The following is a 26,121-nucleotide window of genomic DNA, read 5'->3' as shown; positions in this document are numbered from 1 at the left end:
AAAGGGGACGACAGGCTCCCCTCGTGCCATCGCTTCCATGTGTCGGATGCATCACTCGCATCGAAACAAAGGTCCGATCCGAACCAAATTACTCCTTGGCCAAGTCGTTGGCAGCACTCACACTAAATGGTGCGTAGCATTATGAATGCCACGCTCATCCCATCCGCTTTTCACCCAAACGCCGGCGCTACCCGTTAGTTCATACGACGTCACGGCGATATGCATCGCTCAATACCATCTGACGTCCGACATGTTCTCTTCGGCACGCAGGAAGGCGTCCATGTCGCCAACGCCCTCTGTCTCGAGCACGTTCATAAGTTTCAACTGCTGCGATTGCGTCAGGCTGCCCTGCCTCCCGGGGGGCACGAACGAAAACATCGAGGCCGATTCAAAGCCGGCACCCATGAGATGCAGGCCCAAGCCGGCACTGGGAGGTTCGGAAAAGTGGCCCGGCATGGAATCGCCAAAGAAGCTGCTGCTGGTGGAGCCAAAGGTGTAGGGCGAAACGAGGGAAGTCGAAGGGTAGAACCAGTCTGCGGAGTTCGTCGTCGTCGGCAACGGCCGTTGCTGAGACATACTCTGATGCTGCGGTTGAGAAGTGGTGAAATTGGGCACGTGATGGTGGTCCTGCGACGTCATGTACGTCGGAGGCGGTGACATTTCCGACCGCACAGACAGCACGCTGGGGTCAGGGGCGCCATCCGACAGGGTCGATGACTGGCGCATGCCGGTGGGGGAAAAGGTGGTGCTCGGCGACGCCGCAGACATGGCGCTCGGGGGAACCGAATCGGGCGGCGTTGGCAGCTGCATCGAGTTGTGATGGGCAGACGACGGTTGGACGTGGTGGGGAGATATTGGATTCGCCGCCCCGAGATCGCCAACCCCAGCATCGGCCGAGTGCATGAAGTCGGGGGGAAAGTAGGAAAATCTCCGGCCGTTCATGTCGGTGGCGGGGTTGCAGAAGATGGAGTTGGATCGAAAGGTGGGGTGAGCCGGAAAGTTGGGGTCGAAAGGGTAGTTCGTGTTCATGGACTCCGGCGGTGAGTCGAAGACGAAGCCAAACTGCGGCGAGGTCACATCCGGACGGGAATGCGCCGACTGCGCGTAGGCATCGGGAGGGGACTGAGGTTCCAGGCCCGGCGACGGACTCGGAAACGCAAAGGCAGCTTGCTTCCCGGCCGTGCCCCCCGACTCGTAGCTTTGCAAGCACGCCTTGGAAATGATGCCGTACAGCTCGGAAGTGTAGGCGGTGCCCGGCCAGCGCTCGACGCACTTGTCGAGGCAGGCGAGGGACATTTGTATCAGCTCCTCCACCTCGGCCCGCGAATGCTGCTGCCGAACTTCCGGGTAGGAGGTGGCCCAGAGGAGGGCGTTCAACGCCGTGTTGAGCGTCAGGAGGAAAACCCAGGTGATGGAGACGGTGCCGGTCTCCATGTGGGCCTGCGTATGCTTCAGGACGATGACGGCGCTTTCGAAACATATGCCGGCAGCATGAGGCAGCGGCTTCGGCACCTGCGGAGACGGCCTGTACAATGCAATCCTCATCTGATGGAAGAAACCGGTGAACCTAGCCAAGTGTCAGCAGCCGAGCAGAAATGCGGTCGGTCCAGGCGACGAGTGTCGGCATACTGGAATTTGAGCCACGCGGGGGCGCTGGGCGACGCGTCGACCCAATCCTTCATCTTCTGCTCCATCTTGCCGAACCAGGGGTCCAGATGGTTCTCGGGCGTCGGCTTCTTTATCTCGTACAAGGTCCTCATGACCTCGGCCTGCAAGGCCCTCGACTTGTAGAAGTGAATGGCGGCAAGCTTTCGGTCGCTGACGGATCCGGGCTGGATGCCGGCCGAGGTGATGAGCTCATCCTCGACGTCGGCGAAGAAATCGACATCCAGTCGGTCGTCCCCTCTGGCGAAGCCGCTCGGGCGACCCATGTTGTAGGAAAGGCTGAACTCCATGGTGGCGACGATCCACACGAGGCGGCGACGCATGTCGATGGATTTGGGGTCCAGGTTGATGCCTTTCGTGATGGTCTCCTCGCTCGCCAACGACTCCTGCTGGCAGATGCGCGTTGCCAAGCCGAGGACGAAGTAGACGGGCGTCCTCGTCGGCGACTGCAGCGAGTACTGCACGATGAGAATGAGGCATTGAAGAGTCTTGAGGTCCTTGGGCCGGATGACGGCCTCGGCATACTGCATGGCGGCGACGTAGTAGCTGTCAGCCAGGCCGGCATACTGTATCTCCAGCTTCTGCATGCCAATGGCAATGACCATCCTGACGACGAAGCTTCTGTACGGGTCGGTATCGCCATTGTAAACGGCCTCGAGGTCGCGTTGAAAATCCACCTCGTGCAGCACGGGCCAGAAGAGTTGGGCTGGAAACATGATCAGAGCGATGCGGCCGGCGGGGAGGAGTTGGATTGGACAAAGGGACTCACATTTGTGCTTGAAGATTTCCACCAGCTTGTCCGTCGTTTCCCGTCTAGGAAGACTCTCGGCGGGGTGGTCGCTCATCATGGGGTAGCTAGGCTTCCTCACCGCCGCAGGGCCGGTCATCTGAATCGACTGCATGCGGGCCTGGCCTCTGGCGCGGACTTCGGGGAAGAGGTCGGAGATTCGATGAGAGTCGGTGTATCGCTTCGCCTCCTCCATGAGCAGTCGGGTCATGGCGATGCCGCTACTCGGGCCGAGATATCGAGGGGTTTCGTCGCCGGCCGTGAGACGGATCATTCCACCGGGCCGAACGATGTCTTCGTTGCTGCTCGGATAGTCACCGTCATCGTCGGTGAACTGGGCGAGCTCGGCCTCGAGGGCCTTGACGCGGTCCTGCAGCTTGATGACGTAGTAGCGATTGATTTTCTTTCCCTTGGCCGGATCGAGATACTCGCACACCGATCCGGATCTTTCGCAGGGAAGGCATCGTGGCAGGGTCGGATCGCAGCGGGTTTTTCGCTGGCAGGGTGTCAGCGGGGCGGGGCACGCTGCTCCTCGGCCGGAGGAGCGGCTTACCTGGCGACAGCGGCAACAAGCCGTCAGGGTGTGAGCTACACGGTGACCAGGGCTACCGAGGGGGTGGTCGTTGCGGGGTTGCTGTGGCTGCTGCGCCTGCTGCGGGACATATTCCTGGCTCTGGTGGCTCTGGTGAGGCGGGAACTGTCCCAGGCCCTGGCTGAAGATTTGTGACGGATCCATGGAGGAATGCTGGCCGGCCTAGGCTGCTCCGGAACGGAAACTGGCTTCTGCTGTCGAACCGTCACGCAACGTTCCGGGGCGGTGCAAGGGATGCAAAAACTGGTGGATACAGCTCGAGACAGAATCGGAGCCGTCGCCAACACCATGCGTCTCGCGGGGGGCGAGGGGCAGGCGGCGCAATCAAAGAGCGGTGGGCGATGCTGAAGAGCTTTCGGCGGGGATCATCACCAGCCCGCAACCTGCAGGGAGGGAGTGTATCGACGGTGGGCAGGCCGCGTCAAGGCACACTCGCAGTCGTCGTCGTCGTCGTCGTCGTCGTCGTAGGCAACTTCGTGGCGTGTGCTCGCCGAGGAGGGGAACGTGCTCGTCGTGCCTGCTCGTCGTGCCTGCTCGTCGTGCCTGCTCGTCGTGCTCCGAGGTCTTTCCAACGTGTCGTAGGCGGATGAGCAGGTGTAGCAGAGGGAGCAGAACTTGGCAGCCGTGGCCGTGGAACGCCGTGACTGGCCCCGAAGGCCCCGAGGCGGGTGCGGAGACGGTTGTCAAGGTTCAACGTCGCATGGACGACGGTGCGTAGGGCGGGCAGTGGTTGAAGGCAGCCGCGACGATGCAGGGCAGCAGGTGATGTCGTATTCAGCGGCTGTCCGGGGTGGTCGTCGACATGGGATGGGCGGGAATGTCGAGTCAAGAGCTCGAGATGGGTTCGATCCGAGAGGGAGAGAAGGAGTCTGTCGTTCGTGGTCAGAGATGGGGCAGGCTAGAACGGTAGGCATGGTTGGGACGGAAGCTCCGTTCGGCCTACAAGCACACCCACCTGCCCAAGGAACGTTTGCCAACATCAAAGGTACTTCTGCATGTACTCGGTACTGGTGGCGTGGATACGTCGTGGTACTTGGCTTTGGTACCTGCTCGTAGGCATTATTAATAGCACTGCAAGTACTCGTACGAGCACGCGAGGTGGGCAAAAGTATACTTTCACCCAAGTACTAGTACGTTGAGTGTTATTATTTGCAGTACGGAGTAATACTTGGGCACACGTATCGCGTACGGATACTGCTGCAAGTAAGTACGGAGTACGGAGCACGGAGTACGGAGTATTAATAAGAAGTACCCCATAATACCAGGTAAAAAAAAAAAAGCACTATTAAGTACAGTACCACCGCTACGTAAGTACTATACTGTACAGTACCTGCTTACAGCACTTGTAAGTACTTGTACTTGTACTAGTATTCCTCGGAGCGACCGCAATAGGGGAAGCGCGCTCGAACTCCAGGAGGGGTTCGACAGCGGCCACCAGCGCCGGACAGGGCAGTGGGGCGGTGGGGGTGCCGCGCTACCACACGACAAAGTGTATAGCCTGTGACAGTAATTTCGTGATGCTATTACGGAGCACTCTGGTTGGTACATGTACTTGCATGCAGTACTCCGTTTATGTGTACTTTGGTGTACTCCGTACTGTACATGTAGTTGCACAGCACGTTTACTGTACCTGAGGGCTAAGGTGTTGTGTACAAGGACTGACCTGTAGTAACGAGTACTTACACAAGTACTCCGTACACATGCACGATGTGTACAGCACTTGTACATTCGCATAGAAATGGTGGTCAACGCAAGCAGCAAGTAGGTTTGTCCATCGCTAGTAAGTAACACTACAGAGTACGTACTGCGTGGGGAGGCTCTCTACAATTTTCGTTCCTTGAGCCACTGAAGGTGTCGAAGCCAAGCAGACAGCTTCAATACAGGTGTCGAGATATTGCCCTAACGAGCAAACGGACACGGTAGACCTTGATGGCCTGCGTGCACAACTACAGCACTAGTTGGGTAGGCGTACAGTGCACTTGCACCTGCACATGTACAGTATTGCTAGGTACTAAGGTATTCCAGTAGCCAGGGTGGATCTCATCTGTCACATTTTGGCCGTGTTCGCCAATCTCCTCGCAAGATCATTCGTACTTGAAGTTGATGTGCACTATACATGTACATATGCACGAACGAGTAGCACAAGCAGTGATGAAAGCATCATCTTGACGTCGGCAATAGGGCTTGCTGCACTCGGCACTCCGTAAATGTTGGTAGTATTGATCCTTCCACCACGTTCGTTTGGTCATGTGGAACCAAAGTACGGACTACTTACTCCGTACTCCGTACAGTACAGAGCAAGTACAGAAACACAATACGGGAAATACGTGACGAACTACTACGAAGCTAGGCGGAAGAGGGTAGGGCCACCACCTTGTAATACCCGGCGGACCGCTTAGGCTGGTTCTCGTTCATGCGAACGATGCTTGGCTCAAGGTCGTGCCAATGTGTGCGTAAAAAGGGTTGTCGAAATTCACAGCACGTAAAGTACTCCGTATCTTGCCTTGCGTGCGAGTCCTATCCTGCTGCACATGTACGGGGACGAGGGCCATGATGACTGGTTTCGTAACTCGCCACGTTGTTGGCTGACGGTATCAAATACATACATGCACAATAGGTGGCAGGAAGGGTTTGGTCCCTCCAAAAGTCACTGTCCCTATTCCCAAGGCGGGGAAGGTACTTTGATCGGTGATGGAGATGTGTTTCCAGGTACTGTACGGAGTACAAAATGCGTCGGTACCACGTGAATGCGGTTGTACATGTAATTACAGTACGAGTACTCCGTACAGCACGGGTATTCGTTGCCCTCAGGACTATACAGGTGACTTCCAAGGTACAGTAATGCGTGCTAGGTACTGGAGTCGGCTTTGGCACGCACTACATACTGTGCTACCATTAGAGGCGATGTGGTCTCCTGGCTCGCGGGCGTGGAAGTGGGCGTGGAAGTGGGCGTGGAAGCACGCAAAGAAGACCGGCCAGCTGTCCGTTTCGCCATGCCTTCACCTTCAACCGAGCTGTATCGAGGCTCTGGCGGCACGGCCGCAAGATTATTTCCGAGCATGCCACACCGTCACCCAGACACAATGCGGAGTTGCGCTTGTCCATGGTCAGCCCACGGAACGAACAGCCTTCCGAAGCCGAGCACGCCACCTGGTCATGCGGGCAAGCTTGCCGTCGAACACATCTGCGACCTCATCCGGGGCCACCGGCTCTCTTCCTCGGACGACGCAACAGGCTAGCGGGGCGGGATGACGAATAATGGCCTGTGATGCGATCGACCGTCCGAGCCAAAGCACGGGCGAGCAAAGGGCAAGGTCAGGGACAAGGACGCCAAAGGACTCGTCCCTCGTCACCGTCGGCTGTCCGGGTTCCCTCTGGCTGCTCTGCCGCAGGCCGGTCGCCATTCGCACGCCACTGGTTGTGCCACGGGAAGCGAGGCGCCTCGGGCAGGAGAGCGAGCAGACGCGACATGGCTTGGAGCATTCGTTCACCCGTCGCATCCCAACAAAGGCAACAAGGACTGCGAGGGCGCCATGCCGATTCGACATCGTGGCCACTGCCAAGACCGACAGAGGCCTTTTGCTCGTGCCTGCTGCCCATTGCCTACTACCGAGCATGCTCGGCGTTCCATGATACGTACCATGCTTTCGGCCTCGAAGCTCCTTGGGATAAAGGTATTTACACGTAGTTGTACGAGCAGTTCGAAGGGATGCTACAACAATGCACCCTGCCAAACGTAGTACCGAGCCGGCGTTGACGTATTTATGTGTCATGTGAGCAGGCGCACTCGCAGTACGGAGTGATACTCCGTGCTTGTACATTCTTATACAACAACTACCTACATCCAAATACGATCATGTACGAAAAGGTAAAGCAAGCGATCAGGACGGGACGGAATCCTTCCAAGAATGTCCTGTACGCGAGCAGTGGCGCCTTGTTCTATCGCCGGATCTGCATCCTGCGGCCCCCAGATACGGCGCTAACAGTTGATGCCGAAACGCTAAGCTCAGCTGAGCGGCACCCTACAACGTGGGCGAGTACGGTGTATTGTACAGTAGCAGCTAATTATTAGGTAGCGCTGCGTTCAAGTGCTGCGAGCACCAGTATGTACCTAGTTATAGTGCTTGGTGCGGCGAGTATGTACCTACAAGTACAGTGCCAAGTGCTCGTAATACTGGACGATTCGCAACCCCCACACCCACGAGGCCGGCCGTCCGTTCGCCCGCTAGCAGCGAGCTCCAGCAGAGTTTAGAGGTCGTCAAGGGTTCACTCACCTAGCGCCGCTCCGCCTACAGCGCAACCAACCCCTCCACTCGACCCGCAACAATCGGCAACGGTTCGACTTCGCGGCAAAAGTCAGCCTCGCCTCGAACCCCCCCCTCCCGTCCCGACCATCCATCACATCCCTCAGACGACACAACGCCAACCCACGAGCATTGCCACTCTCTACTGCCACAACCCAACACTCGTGGCCTCACGTTCCAACCCCCCCCCCCCCTCCCCTCCCCTTCTCTCCTCCCCCCCGCCGACTCCCCCGCCTTCACCTCGCCTCTCCTTCCGTCAATATTCCACCCGAGGCGATGCCCCGGAACAGCTTCTCTCGAAATCCGGTGCTCCGCGTCTCGAGGCCAGTGTCTGCCTGCTCGCGCTGTAGGTCTCCCCAGTCCCTTCCGCCACTCGAGCGAATCGTCGCTCACTTCCCGGCTGACACGTCAAACCAGGTCGCAACGCCAAGGTCAAGGTGAGACCGGCTGCCTCCCACTCTCCCACTCCGACCCTTGTTCGCCCCGTCGGCTGCTGATCAAGGCCATCGTCAGTGTGACGGCAAGCTTCCGGCCTGTACGGCTTGCGAAAAGGCTGGCCGTGAGAATGAGTGCTCCAATGTGAACGACCAGTTTGCCCGGGGCAAGGAGCGGAGGTGAGTTGGCCGTGGCGAAACATCCTACTCCGCCCTGTATGACGGACCGGCTGATTGTCGCTCCCAAGTTACGTTGCCGCCCTCGAGTCGCGCATCGAGAAGCTCGAGAGACGTCTTCAGTTTGCGAGCTCCCGAAAAGCCTCGGTTGCCTTCCACGAGCATGATGCGTCTGCCGTCACCGAGGTCGACAGAAGAGACTCCCTCGCCACCATCCGCGCAGCCATCTATCGCAAAGCCGCTCGGAGCCGCGAGAACCGCGACCTCAACGCCATCGTCTCCGACTTTGGCCTCCTGTACGCACCTGCCAGCCTTTCGTCCTCGTCACGTCGTCGATGCTGATTCTGCAGGTCCGTCGACGCCACGACGCGCGATTTCGAACCTTCCGCCAGCAAGTTCACCTTCGCCAGAGTGGTCCTGGCCGCGACAACCGTCGATGATATCCCCGACCCCACACAGCAGCAGCTGCCCAGCAGGCAGGCGGCCCAAGCTCTCGTCCAGCACTTTCTCGCCAACATTTACTCCCTCTATCCCTTCTTCTCGGAGACAGCCCTCTGGACCGTTCTCGACGACGTCTATCGCCAGGATGAGCGTGCCATCATCGACGCCGACTACTGGCTCCTCTACATGGTGCTCGCCATCGCCTCGTCCTCGCAGAGCCGGAGAATCGACGACCAAATGTATCACGACGGCGTCGGCTTCGTCTCGCAGGCCCTGCTCTACGCCGACAAGGCTCTCGCCCCGGGATGCGTCACCCAGATCCAATCCCTCCTCTTGCTGACCCTCTATTCCATGCTCGACTCGGCCCATTTCGACAGCTGGCACGTCATCGGCTTCACCACCCGAGCCGTCGTCGACATTGGCTTTCACCAAGATCCCCCGTCCTCGTCCCTCTCCGACAAGGCTGCCTTGGACATGCGCCGCAAGATTTTCTACTCGGCCTACGCGCTCGATCGGTGAGTTTGTGAGACGAAGCAGGCATGCGCCGGGCACCCGCGGCTGACCATCCAACAGCACCATCAGCATGGCTCATGCGCGATCCTTCTCCTTCACCAACGACTCCGTCAACGTCGCCTTTCCGAGCACGTCGAGCATCGGTCGCAAGTCGGTGACGGCACCCATCGCAGGCCCTCAGTCTGCCGATCCCGCCCTGCTGCTTTTTCAACTGCGACGAGCCCAATCCTTCTGGTATCAGGAGCTGTGCCAATCGAAAGCCGAGCCGCTGGAAGACTCGTCGTACATTTGGCAGTGGTGCCTGGAGATGCGGGAGTGGGGTGATTCCTTACCCGCCGCGCTGCCGGCCGCCATGCGCCGCATGTTCGAGCAGGAACTGTGGTACAGCTACGTTTATTGCATCGCCCCGTCGGGGAGGACGCGAGAGGTCACGGACTACACCCGCACTCTGATATTCGAATACGCCCTGGCATACCTCGGCAGCATGCACGAGACGGCACAGGGCGGCCTGAACAGCGCCTTCTACACCTACCAAGACGCCCTCAAGGTCTTCTTTATGGCCAGCCAGCTCAACGCAGTTTTGCTTGCCGCCGAAGACGTTCTGCTGTCTGGAGCGCACGTTTCTCCTCCCCCAACCATGCCGGGTTCGACCCCTGCGCCGCCGATCCCTCGCCGTCGTATCCATTCTGGCGCCCCAACAGACGACAACACGGCCAGGAGCATCTGGTGCCTCGAGCGCGTTCCCCAGATACTTGCCCTCTACGGCGCACGCTGGAAAGAAGCTGTCATGCTCAAGCAGCACTTCGAGTTCGTCTCCGCCGACGCGCTCGACCGTCTTCGGGCGCGTCAGCAGATGCAGATGCCGCTGCCTCTGCCTCTGCAGTCGCACCCGGGCCAGTATCAGAATGGCGACCCGGCGCTTTCTCCGCCAATTCACCCTCCTGTGCAGGGTCAGCAGCCGAGGATGGACATGAACTGGGCCGAAGGCTACCCAACTATGTGATGCATTCGAACCTGGCGTGTTTGATCTTTTTCCATTTTGATGCCCATGCACGAGCGGTATGGGTTGGGAAACGGTATGCTACAGCGTTGCGAATGGATAGTCCGTCCACCTGTTGGTCGTAGGACGAAGAATAAATATACACGCCAAGAGCCCGGCCTGTGCTGCGAAAGCGGCGGGTTGGTTACCCCTAATCTCATGTGCCGCGCCGGTCTACCTGCGCCAGCGGAAACCCTTGTTTGCCAGCAATGTTGGCGGTACGCACGTAGGTCGGTTGTTCACCGGATGCATACTCCACGTCCCCATGTGCCTGCGTACTCGGCATGAAACTTATTCATCTTCAGCTCGTAGAATTTTCCCTCCGTGCCATCTAGAGCTCCAATGTGAGAGGGCAAGGCAAGCGGATCTACATTGCTATATGTGTAAAGAATACTCAAGTTCCGTCTCACCCACGCCACCAGACGACCGAACTCGCCCCCCGTCTTGCCCCAAGACTGACTGCTGGGGCCCGCTTCGTCGACTCCGCCGGGCACCGCCGAGGCCTGGATCTTCTTTCTCCAGGCACCCAACTGTCCAAGATGGAGGCTACCCGGTGCCGATCGGACGGAACGGCAATGGCGGCCGGGCCTCATGCAGGTCCGGATCTTGGCTAGCCGACCCGATGATCCTGGAGATGCAGGTTCTTCGTTTGCCGTGGGAGTTTGCGGTCCAGCTCGTACAGGTAGCCGCAGTTGGCGCAAAGGGACTGCGCCGGACAGTTAGCCAACTCGGAGATCCCGGCAGAGGCGGATTGGAAGGGGGAGCAGGGGGATCGGTCGTACCTTGGGTCCGCTAGGGCCGTCACGAACAGCCCAGACGCTGGTTCCCCAGACACGGCAGTGAGAGCAGCGCCACGAGATCCTCTCGAGGTCCGTCAGAGCGCCGCCGCCGCCGTAACCGCCGACGTCGGGCGTGCCACGGCCACCGGGCGTTCCTCCGCGACCGAGGGGGCTCAGGCTTCGGAAGCGACGCTTCTTCTTGGACCGCTCGCCGCGGCCCATCCGCTCCTCTTCAACCTCGACGGGGCCGGCAAAGGGGGTGGCGGCAAAGGGGGTGCCGCCGAGCATGCCGGCGGTCGAGCTGAAGCGCGCCGTTTCACGACGCAACCGGCGAACCTGGCGCTCGCGGTCTCCCTCTCGCTTCTCTATCTCCTCCTTGCTGAGGAACTCGACCTTGGGCTCCCAGTCGTCGGCGAGGTGCTCGGGGTCGTATCGCCAGCCGGCCTCGGCTCCGTTGGCGGCATCGTTGAGAAGGTCTTGCTGGGCGCCGCCCCAGCCGCCGACCAGGCCGCCGGCCTCGCAGGCTTCCTTCTTGAGACGGAGGACCGCTTCGTAGATGGCATGGGTCATGGCGGGCACCCACTCTCCCGTCAAGCCGAGGTCGGCACAGGTCACTTTGGCAAACGCCTCGGCCGTCCCAGGGGGGTGAAGGAGGGACCACTCGAACTTGTCGGTGTAGAGCATGGAAGCCAGGTTGAGGTTGAGGTTGACGATGCAGCGGTAGGTGTCGTCGGGGTTGAATTCGTCCGAGTCGGAGAGGATGGCCGTCGCTTCGGCCGTCACGTCGGGGGCTGGGGCTTGGGCTTGGGCCTGGGACGGCGTCGCCTGGCCACCCGTCTGCGCGGGCGTCTCCGGTCGCGAAAGACCCCTCGCAAAGGACGACGGGGAGTCCTCGCGCGACTTGGGCAGCATGCCAAGCTTCGGGGTGCCCACGGCCGACGGGGCGGCGGCGGCGGCGGCTGGTTGGGCGGAGGGCGGCGGCGGCGCGGGCGGCTGCTGGCCTGTGTGGAATAGCGGATGAAGAGCGACGCCGGCATACTCTTCGAGCTGGGTCCGTATCTGCTTGCTGATCTCCGACACGGCGGCGACGCGGTTGGGAAGGTCGAGATCCTGGGCCAGGTGCTGGGCGAACTGGTCCGTCGTCACCAGGGTCTCGTGCAGGTTCCAGCAAAAGATGTCCCGCAGCTTGTAGGGCACCGTCATCTCTCCCTGGCGGTACTGGGCCATGGAGAGGTCGACGCTGCTCGGGTTCGGCGGCGGGAAGGGCGCGGGGGGGATGAAGGAGGGTATGTCGAGGTCGATGCGGATGGGGATCAAGGTCAAGGGTAGCCTTCCCTGGGCGGCGTTCTGCTGATCGCTGCGCACCGCCCGGTTCTTGCCCATCCAGTCGCGCCATATGCCCTGGACGAGGACGGGCTCCTTGGTGTCCTTCCCGGCCCGGTCCATGGCGAGGCCCAAGGCCGAGTCCTCCTTGCGCAGGCTTCGCAGGCCCGTGGGCCGGCGGCGGGGGTCGTCGCTGTCGTCATCCAGGTCGTCGTAGCCATCCTCGGCGTAGTTGATGATGGTGGTGCCTCGCTTCGTCGTTCGCGAGATCGGTCCCGAGGGCGCGCTCGGCAGGACGGGGGTCAGGAGAGAGTTGTTGTAGGCGCGAAGCCGCGGCGCGTACGACGACTGGAAGGCCTGGGGTTTCGATCGCTCCATGATGTACTCTAGAGGACGGCGGGCGTCATATCATGCTGATGCGGAAGCCGGTCGTCGGTGCTGGTGCTGGTGCTGGCGCGGATGCTCGTGCGAGGTGACCAAGGCAGTGAGTGGCGGCCGGCACCCTCACGCAAGGGCGGTTTGCACGCGGTGCAGCCTCGGGGGGGGAGGGGGGGACGAACGACAGACTGACGCAGCGGTGCCGACGACGTGCGTTCTTCCGTGCTCGGGGTTTTCGAAGGAGCGTCGAAAAAGATGAATGGTTTGGTTTGGGGTGAAGCGAGAGGGGGGGGGGAGGGGGGTGATGCCGGGGCAGGTGCGTTCGTGCGTGGGTTGGTCGTTCTTGACTGGAGGAGTGTGGTGTGTTGTTAGTGTCGCGGCCTCTATGGAAGGCGCGGCCGACAGACAAATGGACTGAAGCGTTTTTCTGTCGCGCATTGTTGGTGCTTGCTTAAAAAAATCGGCAAGCTCCACGTCATTGGTCGAAGCGGGCAGCGGTGGCTTAGGTAATGAAGGTCCTAGGTACTTGGCTCCAGGCGGCTGCTGCACGGCGATGCATGTACATTGTACGGAACCTCCATGAAAGTGATGGACGAGGCTCTGGATTCACAGGTCCACCGAGAGGCACTGAATGCACTGCACTGCACTGCACTGCACTTGTGAGTACCGCATAATTTACTTGCTTGAAGTTGTACTTGGTAATATACCCTAACTTGAGTACGCATTACTGTACTGTACTGTACGAGTAGTATTTGTATGAAGGTGCCCCGGCAAGGCACCCGGGATATGCACAGTACGGACACTGAGTGCACTAAATTCGAGCGCATGTACCCCGGACGTGAAGTACTGTACAGTACTTGAGTAAAGCAAGTACTTACTTACTTAAAGTACATCCTTGGGTACAAGTACTGGTACTTTAACGCGTCAAACGATTTATCCGTGAGCATGTAATAATTATTACTTCGTATACAGTACGGAGTACGGAGTACTACTTGTGCAACTATTACTTAACGTATGTACATGTACAGAGTACATTTACTGTAGTATTGTATTACGGAGTACTTGAAGTAAGTACTTACTGCTCCGTGCCGAGCACTCCGTACGTGACAACGTCCGTGGTATTATACAGGATACCTACCACTTCGTCCTGTACCAAGCACAGTTGTCATTCACATACAAGATGTCGCATTACTCCCTACTCCGTGCAGTGTCCATGCAAGTATCCAGTTACGACCCGAGGCGGAAACACAGGGTATGCAGCTTGTTATCCGTTTCACCCCCAATCAGGTAATACTATCATATGTCGGCTCCATGGACCCTCGTCCGCAACGACATCACCACCGTCCAAGTTCCAAAGTTGCCCCACCACGTCGTCGAGCCGCGTGGGCTTCTTTCATCATCATGTATTGTAAATACGGGCCACCATGCTACAAATGGAATCCTGCAAGTTCGGCTCCGGCTCGGCCAACCCGGTCGACAAGACGAGGCCGCACCGTCCGTGCTTGAGGCCGTCGGCGAGAGTCGAACGATGGCCGAGCGGCCCCATCAAAACGGCTTCTGCCCAACGCTGCCGTGTCATCGTCAGCCATCGTCACCGACAGCATGCCCCGTCCGATGGGATGGAGCGACCCACATGTTGCCCGCGGGGAAGAAGCGACAGACGTTGTAGACCTTGTAGGGCTCCGAGATGCTGTAGGCGCGGGCGCAGCCGACGTGCGTCGTCGTCGACCACATGCACTGCGCTGGAGGTTCCGTCAACAACAAGCCGGCAGGCGGCCAGCTCGTGCCCTTTGACGGCCGCGGCAGCCGCGTGGAGCGAGCGCCGGCGAGGAGAGGGAGAGGCTTACACCAGTGCAGCCAATGCTCGTGGCCCGTCCTCACGGGCTCGTCGTTGTACAGCGAGGCCTGGGCGAGCCAGGCGTGCATGGCCGTCAGCATCGGGGTGTCGTAGGCGCCGTCGCATTGGCCCGAGGCTCGTGCGTAGAGGTTCTCGCCCTGGCTCGGTCGGTACCTGCCCGTGGCGTGGGCGAAGGGCTGCTGGCCCGTTGCCATGGCGTTGGCCCAGTACTGGGCGTAGGCGGCCAGGTTTGGGTCCCAGGAGAGGGAGGCGAGCCTCTTGGCCTGGCGAGCCTGGTTGAGGGCATTGATGGAGTAGCTGAGGTCCTCGCTCAACGTCGACGGGGTGCCTCGGTGAGGAAGGAGGCCGAGGGCCACGATGCCGGTCAAGAGTCTCATCTTCAAGCGATTGGACGCATGCGTAGCCGGGTGCGTATGCGAGTTCTACGCCTGACGAGCAGCCGAGATGGGAGGGCAGTGAATGGGATGGGAGGGGAGGGGAGGGGAGGGAGGTGTCGATGGGAGGCAATGGAAACGACTTTCCGCGGCGGCAAGGGAAGTTGAAACGAGCGTCGGGCGGTGATGGAGGATGGAGGAAGCATCGGCCGCCGAAGGAGTCGGAACAGAAACGCGAGCGCGCTCCGAAGCGAAGCGAGCTGTCGAACCGGTCAGCTCGCTCGGTCGCTCGCCGCAAGTCTAGATGGAGAGGAGGCGAGCAGGCGATGAGGCAGCCGCTCAGGCAGCTGTTCGGCCGTCCCTCGCACACGCGTGCCCAGACTCGACCTCTTTCCGTTTCTCGCTCTCGCTCTTGCTCTTGCTCTGCCTCTTCCTCTTCCGTAGCACGGCCACAGGTCGCCGCGCAACGCAATGGCCTACGGAAGGAGCCTGTCGCTCGCTTCCCGCTCCTCTTGGCCCGTTGCCCCGTTGGCTGGCCTGGTAGGTGCCTTTTCCCAGGTGCCTTCTATAGTGCTTTGGTAGTGGGTGCCTTCTATAATGTTTTGGTAGTGGGTGCCTTCTACACCAGGTGCCTTATATAGTGCTTTGGTAGTGGGTGCCTTCTATACTAGTGTTTTGGTACCTAGTAGTCGGTGCCTTCTACACCAGGTGCCTTCTATAGTGTTTTGGTAGTGGGTGCCTTCTACACCAGGTGCCTTCTACAGTGCTTTGGTAGTGGGTGCCTTCTACACCAGGTGCCTTCTCTAGTGCTTTGGCAGTGGATGCCTTCTATCGTTCTTTGGCAGTAGGTGTCTTCTATCGTACTTTGGTAGTGGGTGCCTTCCATACCAGGTGCCTTATATAGTACTTTGGAAGTGGGTGCCTTCTACACCAGGTGCCTTCTACAGTACTTTGGCAGTAGGTGTCTTCTATCGTACTTTGGCAGTAGATGTCTTCTATCGTACATTGGTAGTAGGTGCCTTCTATACCAGATGCCTTCCATAGTACTTTGGCAGTAAGTGCCTTCTATACCAGGTGCCTTCTACAGTGCTTTGGCAGTAGGTGCCTTCTGCTACTAGGTGCCTTCTACCACTTGGTAGGTGTCTTTTGCTACCGACCTAGGTACCTAGTACTTAGCAGGTTCCATCCACTGCAAGGTGCCTTCTGCCACACTGCTAGGTGCTCTCTACCACTGCCAGGTGCCTTCTGCTACTAGGTACCTAGTGCTGTACTAGTTCCCCCGTCAAGGACTGGTACCAAGGTGTTAGGCCCCCATGTACTACGTTTCTGCCGTATCCTCGCTGCGCTGCTGCTGGTTACTACCTGTTCCTTCTCGGTTGTGGTGTACCTGTTGCAGGTATCGGTGCCGGTCGCAGTCCAGTCGCTCCGACGCTTGATAATACGAGGACTGGAAGCGACGCATAATGTCCTTCTCGTCGGACAAATCCAAGCTCGCTTGCTTGCTTGCCCAATCATCTCAAGTCAAGTGGCACCTGTGGAGGAATTGTTAGACGACTTGGCCATCGCTCCGTCGCCTTGACCATTTTGGCCGCTGAGGCTCAGGCAACGTTCCGTTCACTGTGCATGTGCATGTGCATATGCATGTACGCATACTGAACATCCCGCGATGTGACTAGGAGCAGCAACCTCCTGCTACAATTAGATGTTCCTGTGAAAGCTACGTGTTGATGTCAGGTTGAAGGTGGAAGTAGAATCATCACTTGTATTACCATTTCCTGACTAGTGCAGTGACCTTTTAAGTATTGTAATTATTACTTGTAGGCCGAAAAGCAGACTCACAACGCTAGCCGCCTTGGGACGCACCCGCTTCTGCAGAGTTCTTGCAGTGCAGTAAGTGTGGACCTTGAAAAAGTACTTTGGACTCCACGACCGACTACTTCGTTGAGTGCATGTACTCGATTGCTTCATCTTTTGGTCGACGACGGCATCTACATCTCCAGCTTCATCCAACTCTTCATACCAGCCCCTGCCCAACTCGGCCCAGCATGGCATCGAGAGCAGCCTCCCGTGTCCCCGGTTCCATCGCCAGCCTCGCACTCGTCCGCTCCGCCGGGCCTCAGACCCTCCGCCATCCTCTCCCCGCCACGGCCGCTGCCGCCTCCCTACGCCTCTCGTACGCGGCATTCTACACCGCCTTCTCCCCAGTCTCCTCGCCGCGACCCTTCTCCGCAACATCTCATGCCGCCGCCCACGCCATCCCCCGGCCTCCCCGTCCAGCAACCGTCCGTCCCCGGTCCCAGGCCGCGGCCGAGATCAGTCCCGGCAACGAGGACCCCCTCGTCGGTGAATCCGAGAGCAGAGCCGACGGCGGCAACGAGAGTCCGCGCCCGCCGCGCCCTCGGAACGCCCCCTATTATCAAATCACCTTCACCTGCGTCCCCTGCGGTCACCGCTCCCACCACAACGTCTCCAAGCAGGCCTACCACAAGGGCTCGACCCTCATCACCTGCCCCGGCTGCCGCAACAGGCATGTCATCAGCGACCACCTCAACATATTCGGCGACCGCAAAATCACCGTCGAGGACCTCATGAGGGAAAAGGGCAACCTGGTCAAGAGAGGCAGCTTGGGCGAGGACGGGGATATCGAGTTTTGGCCCGATGATGCCGCCGAGTCGTCTGCGAGTGCCAAGTCGGGTTCGGATACGCCTTGATCATCTCCGCGTCCTGCCTGCATCGGTGGGCGCGACGACCATGCATGGCATCACGCTTCACACGCGTGGGAATGGACGACTTCCCGACGTCTTATGGTAGGGATGCAAGGTATAATGCATCAGGAGACCACAGGAAGACCACCGAGAGACCACCGGGAGACCACCGGATGCCCGCGCCTAGCTATCTAGCTCATGTCGTCACCTGCCTTCCCTGCCCTGAGTCACATTCGTGTATTCTATCCACGTGTACATACATACATACTCCCGTCCGATCTGCTAGAATAGCACCGCGAAAATGCATCTTTTCCCTTTTTCCCGTTCCAAAACGCCCTTGCCCCGTCGCATCGCAGTAGTCGTCGCATGCATCCGGAGCCATCTTAATACCCTTGGTACGACTGCCTCGCCACCTTTTGCTCCCTGCCTCGAACCTTTCTCCTCTCCTTGTTCTTCTCAAACTTCTTCCGCTTGTCCCTCCCGTGCTTCTCCGGCTGCGCGATCGCCTCAATCTTTCTCTTCGTCGACCTCGCTTGCCGCCTGGCCTTGACCTCGTCGCGAATCTCCATCAGTGCCTTGCTGTACTCGCCCGTGCCCACCCGCTTCTGCAGCGAGTCCATGAGGATCTGCGCTCTCGTCTTGACCCCCTCGAGCTTCGTCTTGAACACCTCGTCGTTGCTAAACGGTACCGGGATCGATGGGTCCGTCAAGTGATGGAGCGGCGCCAGGATCGTCTTGAGAGATGGTCGAGTCTGCTCGTCCGACCCTCTCCGGTATACCGTTTCCAAAATTTCCATCGCCGCCACCTTGGCGTGCATGGCCTCGCCTCTCGGTCGGATTTCCTTTCGCAGGATGTGGGATATTCTCCAGAAGAGGAAATCCAGGTTCTTCTTGCTCTCGTCATCCTCCTTGTCTTGGTCCCCGTCACCTTCCTCTTCGTTCTCCTCCCCTGATTCGTCCACCACGGTAGATGTCGCTGGGAGGAATGAGCCTAGAAAGACGAGAACGTGCACGAGCTCGGAAGCGAGTGCCTCGTCCACCTCGTCACCGTTCAGCGTGCCCAGTGAAACGCGGCTCAGCTTGTACACGTCATCCAGCGTCAGCCGGAGGCCGTGCGAGCCCTCGATGGTCTCGCCTCTTGACCTGCTACCTTTTTGCGTCGCAAAGTCAACGAGGTACGAGTTGATCAGTTTCACCGTAGCCAGCTTGACAGAGGCCTTGGGGTGCCGCAGGCAGCCTGCAACATCTGCCCACAACTCCTCCTTGTCCGCCGACAACGTCTGCGGGCGCATCGTCGTTGTGAAGAGCCGGACGACACCAAGCGTCGTTTCGACTAGCTGCTCATCCATGCCGCCAACATCATCCGCGCCGAGAATCCCTGCCGCCTTGTCAAGCACAAGCTTGCAGTCCTTCGCGTTGTTCTGCGCATTTTCGTTGGACTCGAAGTAGTAGCCGAAAACTTGCAAGGCCAGTCGGAGAACCATGAGGTTGCTGTCGCTTGCTACCCACGAGCGCAAAAGGGTCAGGTATTTCTGGGTTCGTTCCTTGTCCGACTTGCGGAAGATCTCCTTCAGCAACTCTCCGGCGGACAGCCTGCACTTTTCGCTCTCGTCGTTGGCAAGGACGAAGAAGAGCGGCAGGAAGCATGTTCCCGCGACCTCTTGAACGAACTCATCCGACGACTTCATGAGCAGCAGGTGGATAACTTCCATGACCGACAAGCGACCGCCTTCTCGCTTGTACTTGAGGTTGGCCACTACAAAGTCGAGTTGCTTGCTCCAGCGTGCCTTTTTCTGCGGGTACTCCCGGATGAACTGGAAGAACGCGCCACGAGCCAGGTCTCGTGTGTCCTTATCATCGTTGCTGATCATGACCGTGCCGACATGGTCTACCGTGTCGTAGACAACGGCAGTTTCAACACGACGATCCAAGACAGACCGCAGGAAGTTGAAGGTAACATGCCGATACAGTGGCTCGGTAAAGTCGTCTTTGAGCTTGCCGAGAAGCATGTCAATCGCCGGGTCCTTGATCGGGGTCTCTCGGCGGTCCCGAAGGACCACCGCCAGCATCTTCAAAGCGGCCTGGGAGAGTTCGGTGGTGGTGGATGTCGACATCGATATGCACTTCGTCGCTTCCTTGACCGCCACTTTATACACGTTGTTTCCATCCTCCGTACCGAGCGGGACTTTGACAATGACGGCCAAAAGTCGGAAGGCGGCTACCTTGACCTCATCCTCGCCATCAATAATGGCATCGCCTAGAATTGGAATGAAGCCTGCGAGGTTGGTCGGAGTTCGTAAGCTGTCATACTTTTTGAACATGGATCGCAGAATGTCGACGGCAAACCGGGCGAGCTTGTATGTGTGCTTCGCCGCCCTGCCGCGCTCGCCACTCTTCTTTGCTCCCTTCTGCACCAGGTACTTCTTGACCCTTGGATCTATCTTCGGTTCCTCTTGCGGCTGTTGCGCTTGATACGCTGCTTGAATAACTTCGTAGCAAAACACCAACGTGTCTCGACTCTCGGCGGCTGGGTTTTGCAACAGACCGGAGCCGATTCGGGCCATCAACGTATCAATCTTGCGCGCCATCTTCAAGTCGATCCGTTGCATGAGGAGAGCTTGTATGGGCTTGACGAGATGAATCAGGTGGCTCACGGAAGCAGTCTTGGCCACCAGCTCCATCGAATCCTGGCTCTTGCTGCTCTTGATTTCCTTCATCTGGTTTGTGTATCCTTCGGCATCTTTCTCCTGCCCGATAACGCCAAAGATGTCATCCATGACGACGGTGACGATAGGGCCCAGGCAGTGATCCAGGTCGCCCGGCGAGAATGTTGGGACCGTCGCCAAGAGAATAGAATGCATCGTGTACGAGAGGACGTGGAGTTGGTAACCTCGCGTCAGTGCGCCTCGCAACTCTTTCAGAATGAACCCAAAGAAGGACGACCCCAGAATGACGGCAATCTTGACGAGCGTGTCTCGGGCCATATCTCTTGCCTCCAGGGACTTGCTGCGCAGAATGTGGCAGATGTCTGTCAGAACGCCCGCAAGTCTCTGCTCCGCCTGCTGCGAAGGTACGAGTTTCAGCAGTTTGACGATGACCACGCCTACCGGCACGCGGTAGCTGACTTCGGATTCGTCCTTTTGATGGAGGTGCTTGATCAGAGGCGGTAAGAAGTAGTCCAGGATGTCGGTGGACAACTGTGCTATGCCTGGGCACGTCTGACACAGTCTCTTCGCCGAGGTCGACAAAGTATCAGGCTGGTCTACGTCGTTGACGGCGGGCACTTGTGCTTCCGAAGACAGCACCAAGGCATCCGAGAACTTCCCCAGGAGTCGCAAGGTCTGTTTTTGCATTTCCGGACGCGACTCAATATAGCTGCTGTATCGATGAAAGGTTGTCCGCCAATGATTCCAGTGCAGCGACAATGCCAGGCTGCCGATGACATTGATCGCTTCAGCGCCCACGCCGTGGTCGTCGGCTCCGTCCTCTCGGCCGAATATGAAGTGCTCCAACAGGGGAATGAAGAACTGGCCCACGTTTTGACTGCTCATCTCCCTCGAAGAGTTTGCCGCATCCAATGTTCGAAGCGCCTCGAGTTGTCTGGATGTGGCAGGGCTCAGGATGTTGAAGAAAAAGGTTGGCTCTGACGAGTCGTCCTGGAGCTCGTCCAGGAGGCCACCCATGTCAGCGACTGGGGCCCAGGTTGGCATCACAGTCAAGAGGAATCCAAACACTCGCAGGTTTTCTCGCCGCACCGTCTCGGACTGCTCGCGTGCACCAGAGTAGATGGAAGGCAGGAGGATAGTCTTCATTTGTTTCTCGAACTCCCCTTTGAGATGGGCAGATGGACAGTCTGCAGCATTCTTGACGAAGCGGCGCATGCCATCAGCAGAGTTCGAGGAAAGAACTCCAAACTCTTCGTCCGCCTTGATGAAGAACAGCAAGTTGTGCAGGAGTGGCATCCACTGTTTCGGTGTCCAGGGGACGTCCCGGTCCGCCGATATCGCGTTGAAGGCTGCGAGACGCCTGTCGTAGTCCGGTTCGTCCAGTCGGCCCGTCTTGAAGCAGTTCAGCTCCTGGCAGAGGCTAGCAACCTCGGCCACCTCGGCGTCCTGCTGAGAAATCGCTATCAGCGCGCGCGACAGGGACAGCCTGTTCTCTTTGTCCTTGAAATAGCTGAAAAGCGATGCCAGCGTGTCGTAGACCTCGCCCAGTAGACCGGTGTCCTCGGCAGCGTCCGGCAACCCAACAAAGCTCTCGACGATCAAGAGAATTCTTCCCTTCGTCTTTGGGCTCACCCGGCGTGGCGGTTGCTGAAGCAAGAAGCTGGAAATTCGAATGACGGATTGTGAGTTTTCAAGGTCCTGAAGGATGGGTGCAAAGGATAAGATCGTCTCCACGCAGGCCTCGAGAAGATCCATGCTGATGCTTGGCGTCTTCAGAATGGCGGTGACGTTTGCCAGCATCGCTTTAGCGTTTGGATCGAGAAGCTCGGCCTTGATGACCTCGTTGAATTCGGACTCAATGGCCGGTGCCAGGGCGATTTTGACTAGGTTCTGGAGCATGCTGAGGATGAAGACCTTGACGTCATCCTTCGTCTTCTCCATGGCCAGACAGGCGATGACCTTGGGAAGAATTCCTTCAGGGACGCTCGTTCCATGCGGCGCGAGGAACATGGCCACCTTCGGAAGAGCTGACCAGGTTGATATCAGGTGCAACATGCCTGACACCCCTTGGGTGGTCTCGACAGGCATGTTTTCGAGCCTCGGAGCAACAACCTCCTCAATGATCAGGTCATGGTAAGGTGCCCATTGGAAAACCTGAGCGTTTTGAAAAAGAGCCGTCAAGCATTTGATACCTATAGACCTTGTCGCTTTGAGGAACGACTGAAGGCCAACCTTGGCCGTGTTTTCTTCCGCGTCAGTCTCTGGTTCGCCGGCGGCGTCGGCGCCAAGATGCCTGCATGAATAGACAAGGCAGTACAGAACAGCGTTGAGCAGGGTGTCCATGTAGTGGTCGACGTTGGTTCCTAGTTCGGATATGAGAGATGAGATCATATTTAGGAAACCCATCTGCCTCCGAGCGGAAATGATGGCATCGCCGAAAATCTTTTGTCTTTGACTTGGCGGCACCGCAATTCGAACGTCCTTCAATTTTCCCGCAGCAATGTCGAGGAAACCGCCCATGTCATCGATTGACAAGTTCCGCAAAACAGCTAGACGCGTCGCGTGGAGTCCGTTTTTGCCACTTGCGACGCCCTTCTTCGAGATGGTGCGGCCGTAAAGAAGCCGCAGCAAAACAGGCATCAGTTCCTCGCGATGTTCAGGCTTGATGACGTTGTTCCCCTGCAAGAAAACAGCCAGCTCGTTTTTGAATCGAGCCTCGTCAAGGAGGTACTCGAGGTTTTCCTGGTACATCTGGATGCCCACCTGCTTCCAGGCCAGTATTGCTTTGAGAGTAAGTTTCTGCACCTCGACATCACCGTTCTCCATGAGCTGGACAAGCGTCTCGTAGACCTTCTCGTGCTGATACAGCACTCTAGGGTTGAGGAACTGGGAAAAGACACCCAAAAGTCCCTTGCGATCAACCAGGGACCATGACGACCCCTCGCTCTGGCCCGTACCATCAGTCGCATCATTGTCCCGGTCCTCGTCATCGGCGGCCCAGGAGAGGAAATGCGGTACGAGCTGGCGCGAACGCTTTTCGGCAATGGACGGCATCGCGTTGAAGACTTTTAGGGCTCGGCTTCTGGCGGTCGAGGCGATTGCCTCAACGAGGCACTGCGTCTCGTCGAAATCTCTGAGCAGCATGTCGTCGGCCTTTGCCACCCGATCCAGCATGGTACTGGCCAATTTCTCGAGCTCGGCGAGTGCAGTACACTCAAAGTCGGTACGGACGGGGCGCTGCCAGCCATTTGCGTCGGCACTTGGCGGCGTCCAGCGAATAGAGGGATTCTCTAGCCATTGGAACGTGATGGCCGAGACCGCCTCCTCGCCGGGCTTGGTTTGGGCGACAATCTGGAGGGCTTCGACGGCACTGTCCCAGGCAGGGGATAGCTTGACGTTCAACATGCCGAATATAAACCTCGGTATCCCTGTTCCAAGCCAGGAAGCATGGTGTACCGAAGCGTACTGCATGGCGAGCTTGCGCAGGTGCATGGCAATGGTCCTTGCCTGGTCAAGACTCAGTGGTGTCTTTCCAATCTCCGCCATTGCCTCCACGCAGTCGCGAGATTGTTGGGCGGTATCCAGTTCGCGCAAGAGTTCCAGGGAAGCCAGCTGGACGTCGCGGGAAGGTGAACTTAGGTTCTCGACGAGTGACTTGATAGCAGGGTCCTCTTCGGTCGAAGGTCTGTCGATACCAGGTCCAGGGGGCGCTCGAACCTGGTCGTCACTGCCCATACGCTCGCGTTCATAAGTTACATAGGCCTGGAGGAAACCGGGCGACCGTGCAAACCGCGGAACGGCTGCGCGGAGCAGGGGGCTGAGGGATGTGTCCACCGAGCCCGATGCCTTGCTCATGCGAAGGTACGCTTGAAATCCTTGGCCGATGATGAAATGAACTTCATCGGAAGCGAGCGAGGACGACGGGCGAAGGGCGAGCTTGAGCTTTCGCAGCAGCAACTCGGCAATGCGAGCGTTTGTCGAAGGGTGAACGGCGGTGATTTCCAGCAGAACAAGGAGGCCAGCATATTTGGGCAGGCATTTGCCTCTCCAAACCTGAGGATCCTTGTCGTACAGGCCTTGCTCGGGGAATGGAGACACCTCTAGCCGTTCGAAGTTTGATACGATTTGGTCCTGCCAGGCCTGGGGAAGTCGACAACAGTCTTTTTCGCCCAGAGGTTGGAACGCTCGATTCCGAATCATTCTTGGGAGCAACACACAGAGGATGTCCTCGTTCTCCCCCTGCGACCAGTGCGATGCCATAAACCTAAGGGACTTGGTTAGTATCGTCGCGAGGGTGCGCGTGGAAGGTCGAGGAGCACTTGCCTCTGAAAGTCGGTTCGGAACAGACTCCCGAATCTACTCGAGTCCAGGTCGCAAAAGTGTGCGCAGAAGGGAATGAACCACGGCATGAGGGGTTCCCGAGTCAATGACTGGGTGAAGAGTGCCATGTGCGGTATCAGAGCATCCATCGGGGCATGATGCAGGATGGTGGCTGCTTTCGACACCACAGCGGTCCACAGAATATCCTTCTGGTCCGGTCGGATCTCTTGGGCCGATTTGCCCGTCATGCCAAGGATGGAAATAAACTCGGCCATGAGCCGGTCCCAACAATTGCGCATTCTGGTGCCCTTGCGTACACCCGCCATGACGGCAAGGATCTTGATGAGAGGGAGCGTCCGCCATTGCGCGGGCGTCTCCTGGAGCTGCTGCTTCCGCGTCTGTATCGTGTCCAGTATCGCGTTGGCGGTGTCGGTGAAGGTATCGGAATCAGCGTGGTGGATGGTGCTGGTCAAGACGCCGCAGACTAGGTCGACCCAGACAGGCTCTCGGTCCAGCCCGCTCTCCTCGTCTGGGATGGCGTCGATGAGGGCGGTGATGATGGTTCCGCCGACTGAGTGGATCGTCCTGTCGGTGCCCTTGATCGCCTCGGCAAACATGGTCATCAAGCCATCTCTGTAGAGGGAAAATTGGCGGTCGCCTGCCATGGCTCGAATGTCGCTTCGGACATGTTGGATGAACGAAGCGAGGGCCACTTCTCGGTGGGACGGAGCGGCTGCCTTCCTCACGAGGAAGCTCATGGACTCGGCGGCAAACCGGGCGATGTGTTGAGGATGTCGAGCTTTGCCCATCAACGCGGCCATGACGTCGAATGTCGGTCTCAGATCAGGAACCAAAAGTTTCGAGAGGTACTTGAAGAGGAAGGCGAGGGATCCAAACACCCACTCGATGACCTCGACATCCTGCGGCTTCCCGGCGATGGCCAGGAGCAAGCTCAGGCTTTGGGCGTAATGCTTCTCGAACCGAACACCCAGGTCATGCGCAAAAGCGGTCAAGAGATCTAGTAACGGCTCGAGGGCATCCTTGTCGTGGAGGGAAATGTGCTCGGCCAGCAACTGCATGATCTTGTCCTCGAAGTGAAGGATCTGCGGCAGGCTCTCGGAGATGGGGTAGACCTTCGTCCTGAAGGAGCAGAAGACTTTGGAGATGTTCAGCTCGCCCCATTTCTGAAGGCCGTTCTGGAAGTACGACGTTGTCGCCGAAACATCCTCCGTGTCGAGATCATGCCGGCGAACTTTGCGCAGAGGTTGCAGCGAGTTGAACTTTGCGATTTTCGTCGAGAACGACTCCCACCGATGGTTCTTCTGATGCGGCGTCGAGTACTTGTTCTTCCGCACCTTTTCGATGCGCCCAGATGATTTAGAGGGCATCGTGGCGGTTGGAAGAAAGGATGTGAAAGAGTTGCCTTTGGCGATAAAATCGCCCCCGACCTGTTCTGTACTTGGTCTGCATCGAACGGCAGCTCCCCACCATCAAATCGAAGTTGGCAGCCTTGCAACTTTTTTTGGGGGGGGGGAACCGCCGGCAGATATTCGGCAGATCCGATAAGCCTGTGGGGGTTCCACCGGAACACCACGCACCAATCAGAAGTCGGGTGGAACCTGCTTATCGGCAGGCCTATCGTGCTCTGGAGCAGCCTCGTCACTCCCTCACTTGCCCTCCAGCAATTGTGAGCTCTGGCACTCCTTCACTTCTTCACCTCCCACACCTCCCACAACACCCACAACACCCACAACGCCGACATCACC

The 26,121-nt window shown here is 58.3% G+C and overlaps 7 protein-coding genes across 7 annotated transcripts; 2 read left to right on the top strand and 5 right to left on the bottom strand.

The window, feature by feature from the left end:
* Nucleotides 1-228: 228 nt before the first annotated feature.
* DCS_05582 (fungal specific transcription factor domain-containing protein) lies at nucleotides 229-3,188 on the bottom strand (the record flags this gene model as incomplete). The annotated part of the gene is made up of 4 exons (XM_040802884.1): nucleotides 229-1,567; nucleotides 1,630-2,371; nucleotides 2,435-2,948; nucleotides 3,006-3,188. The coding sequence occupies 4 exons, from the start codon at nucleotides 3,186-3,188 to the stop codon at nucleotides 229-231; spliced, it is 2,778 nt and encodes a 925-aa protein (XP_040657917.1).
* Nucleotides 3,189-7,624: 4,436 nt separating this feature from the next.
* DCS_05581 (putative GAL4-like transcriptional activator) lies at nucleotides 7,625-9,916 on the top strand (the record flags this gene model as incomplete). Its single annotated transcript, XM_040802883.1, has 6 exons — nucleotides 7,625-7,694; nucleotides 7,766-7,785; nucleotides 7,862-7,962; nucleotides 8,031-8,255; nucleotides 8,310-8,915; nucleotides 8,974-9,916. 6 exons carry the CDS (start codon nucleotides 7,625-7,627, stop codon nucleotides 9,914-9,916), a joined length of 1,965 nt encoding a protein of 654 aa, XP_040657916.1.
* Nucleotides 9,917-10,562: 646 nt separating this feature from the next.
* DCS_05580 (uncharacterized protein) lies at nucleotides 10,563-11,643 on the bottom strand (the record flags this gene model as incomplete). Its single annotated transcript, XM_040802882.1, has 2 exons — nucleotides 10,563-10,658; nucleotides 10,735-11,643. 2 exons carry the CDS (start codon nucleotides 11,641-11,643, stop codon nucleotides 10,563-10,565), a joined length of 1,005 nt encoding a protein of 334 aa, XP_040657915.1.
* A 2,370-nt stretch (nucleotides 11,644-14,013) lies between these two features.
* On the bottom strand, nucleotides 14,014-14,667 carry DCS_05579 (uncharacterized protein; the record flags this gene model as incomplete). The annotated part of the gene is made up of 1 exon (XM_040802881.1): nucleotides 14,014-14,667. One exon carries the CDS (start codon nucleotides 14,665-14,667, stop codon nucleotides 14,014-14,016), a length of 654 nt encoding a protein of 217 aa, XP_040657914.1.
* Nucleotides 14,668-16,709: 2,042 nt separating this feature from the next.
* On the top strand, nucleotides 16,710-17,375 carry DCS_05578 (DNL zinc finger protein; the record flags this gene model as incomplete). Its single annotated transcript, XM_040802880.1, has 1 exon — nucleotides 16,710-17,375. The coding sequence occupies one exon, from the start codon at nucleotides 16,710-16,712 to the stop codon at nucleotides 17,373-17,375; it is 666 nt and encodes a 221-aa protein (XP_040657913.1).
* A 377-nt stretch (nucleotides 17,376-17,752) lies between these two features.
* Nucleotides 17,753-24,235, bottom strand: DCS_05577 (HEAT repeat protein; the record flags this gene model as incomplete). Its single annotated transcript, XM_040802879.1, has 1 exon — nucleotides 17,753-24,235. The coding sequence occupies one exon, from the start codon at nucleotides 24,233-24,235 to the stop codon at nucleotides 17,753-17,755; it is 6,483 nt and encodes a 2,160-aa protein (XP_040657912.1).
* A 77-nt stretch (nucleotides 24,236-24,312) lies between these two features.
* Nucleotides 24,313-25,743, bottom strand: DCS_05576 (uncharacterized protein; the record flags this gene model as incomplete). Its single annotated transcript, XM_040802878.1, has 1 exon — nucleotides 24,313-25,743. One exon carries the CDS (start codon nucleotides 25,741-25,743, stop codon nucleotides 24,313-24,315), a length of 1,431 nt encoding a protein of 476 aa, XP_040657911.1.
* Between the last annotated feature and the right edge of the window lie 378 nt (nucleotides 25,744-26,121).

The sequence above is a fragment of the Drechmeria coniospora genome, chromosome 02, assembly GCF_001625195.1.
Source record: "Drechmeria coniospora strain ARSEF 6962 chromosome 02, whole genome shotgun sequence".
Lineage (NCBI taxonomy): Eukaryota > Fungi > Ascomycota > Sordariomycetes > Hypocreales > Ophiocordycipitaceae > Drechmeria > Drechmeria coniospora.
The sequence above is the reverse complement of the archived record's forward strand: the minus strand, read 5'-3'. Positions and strand labels throughout refer to the sequence as shown.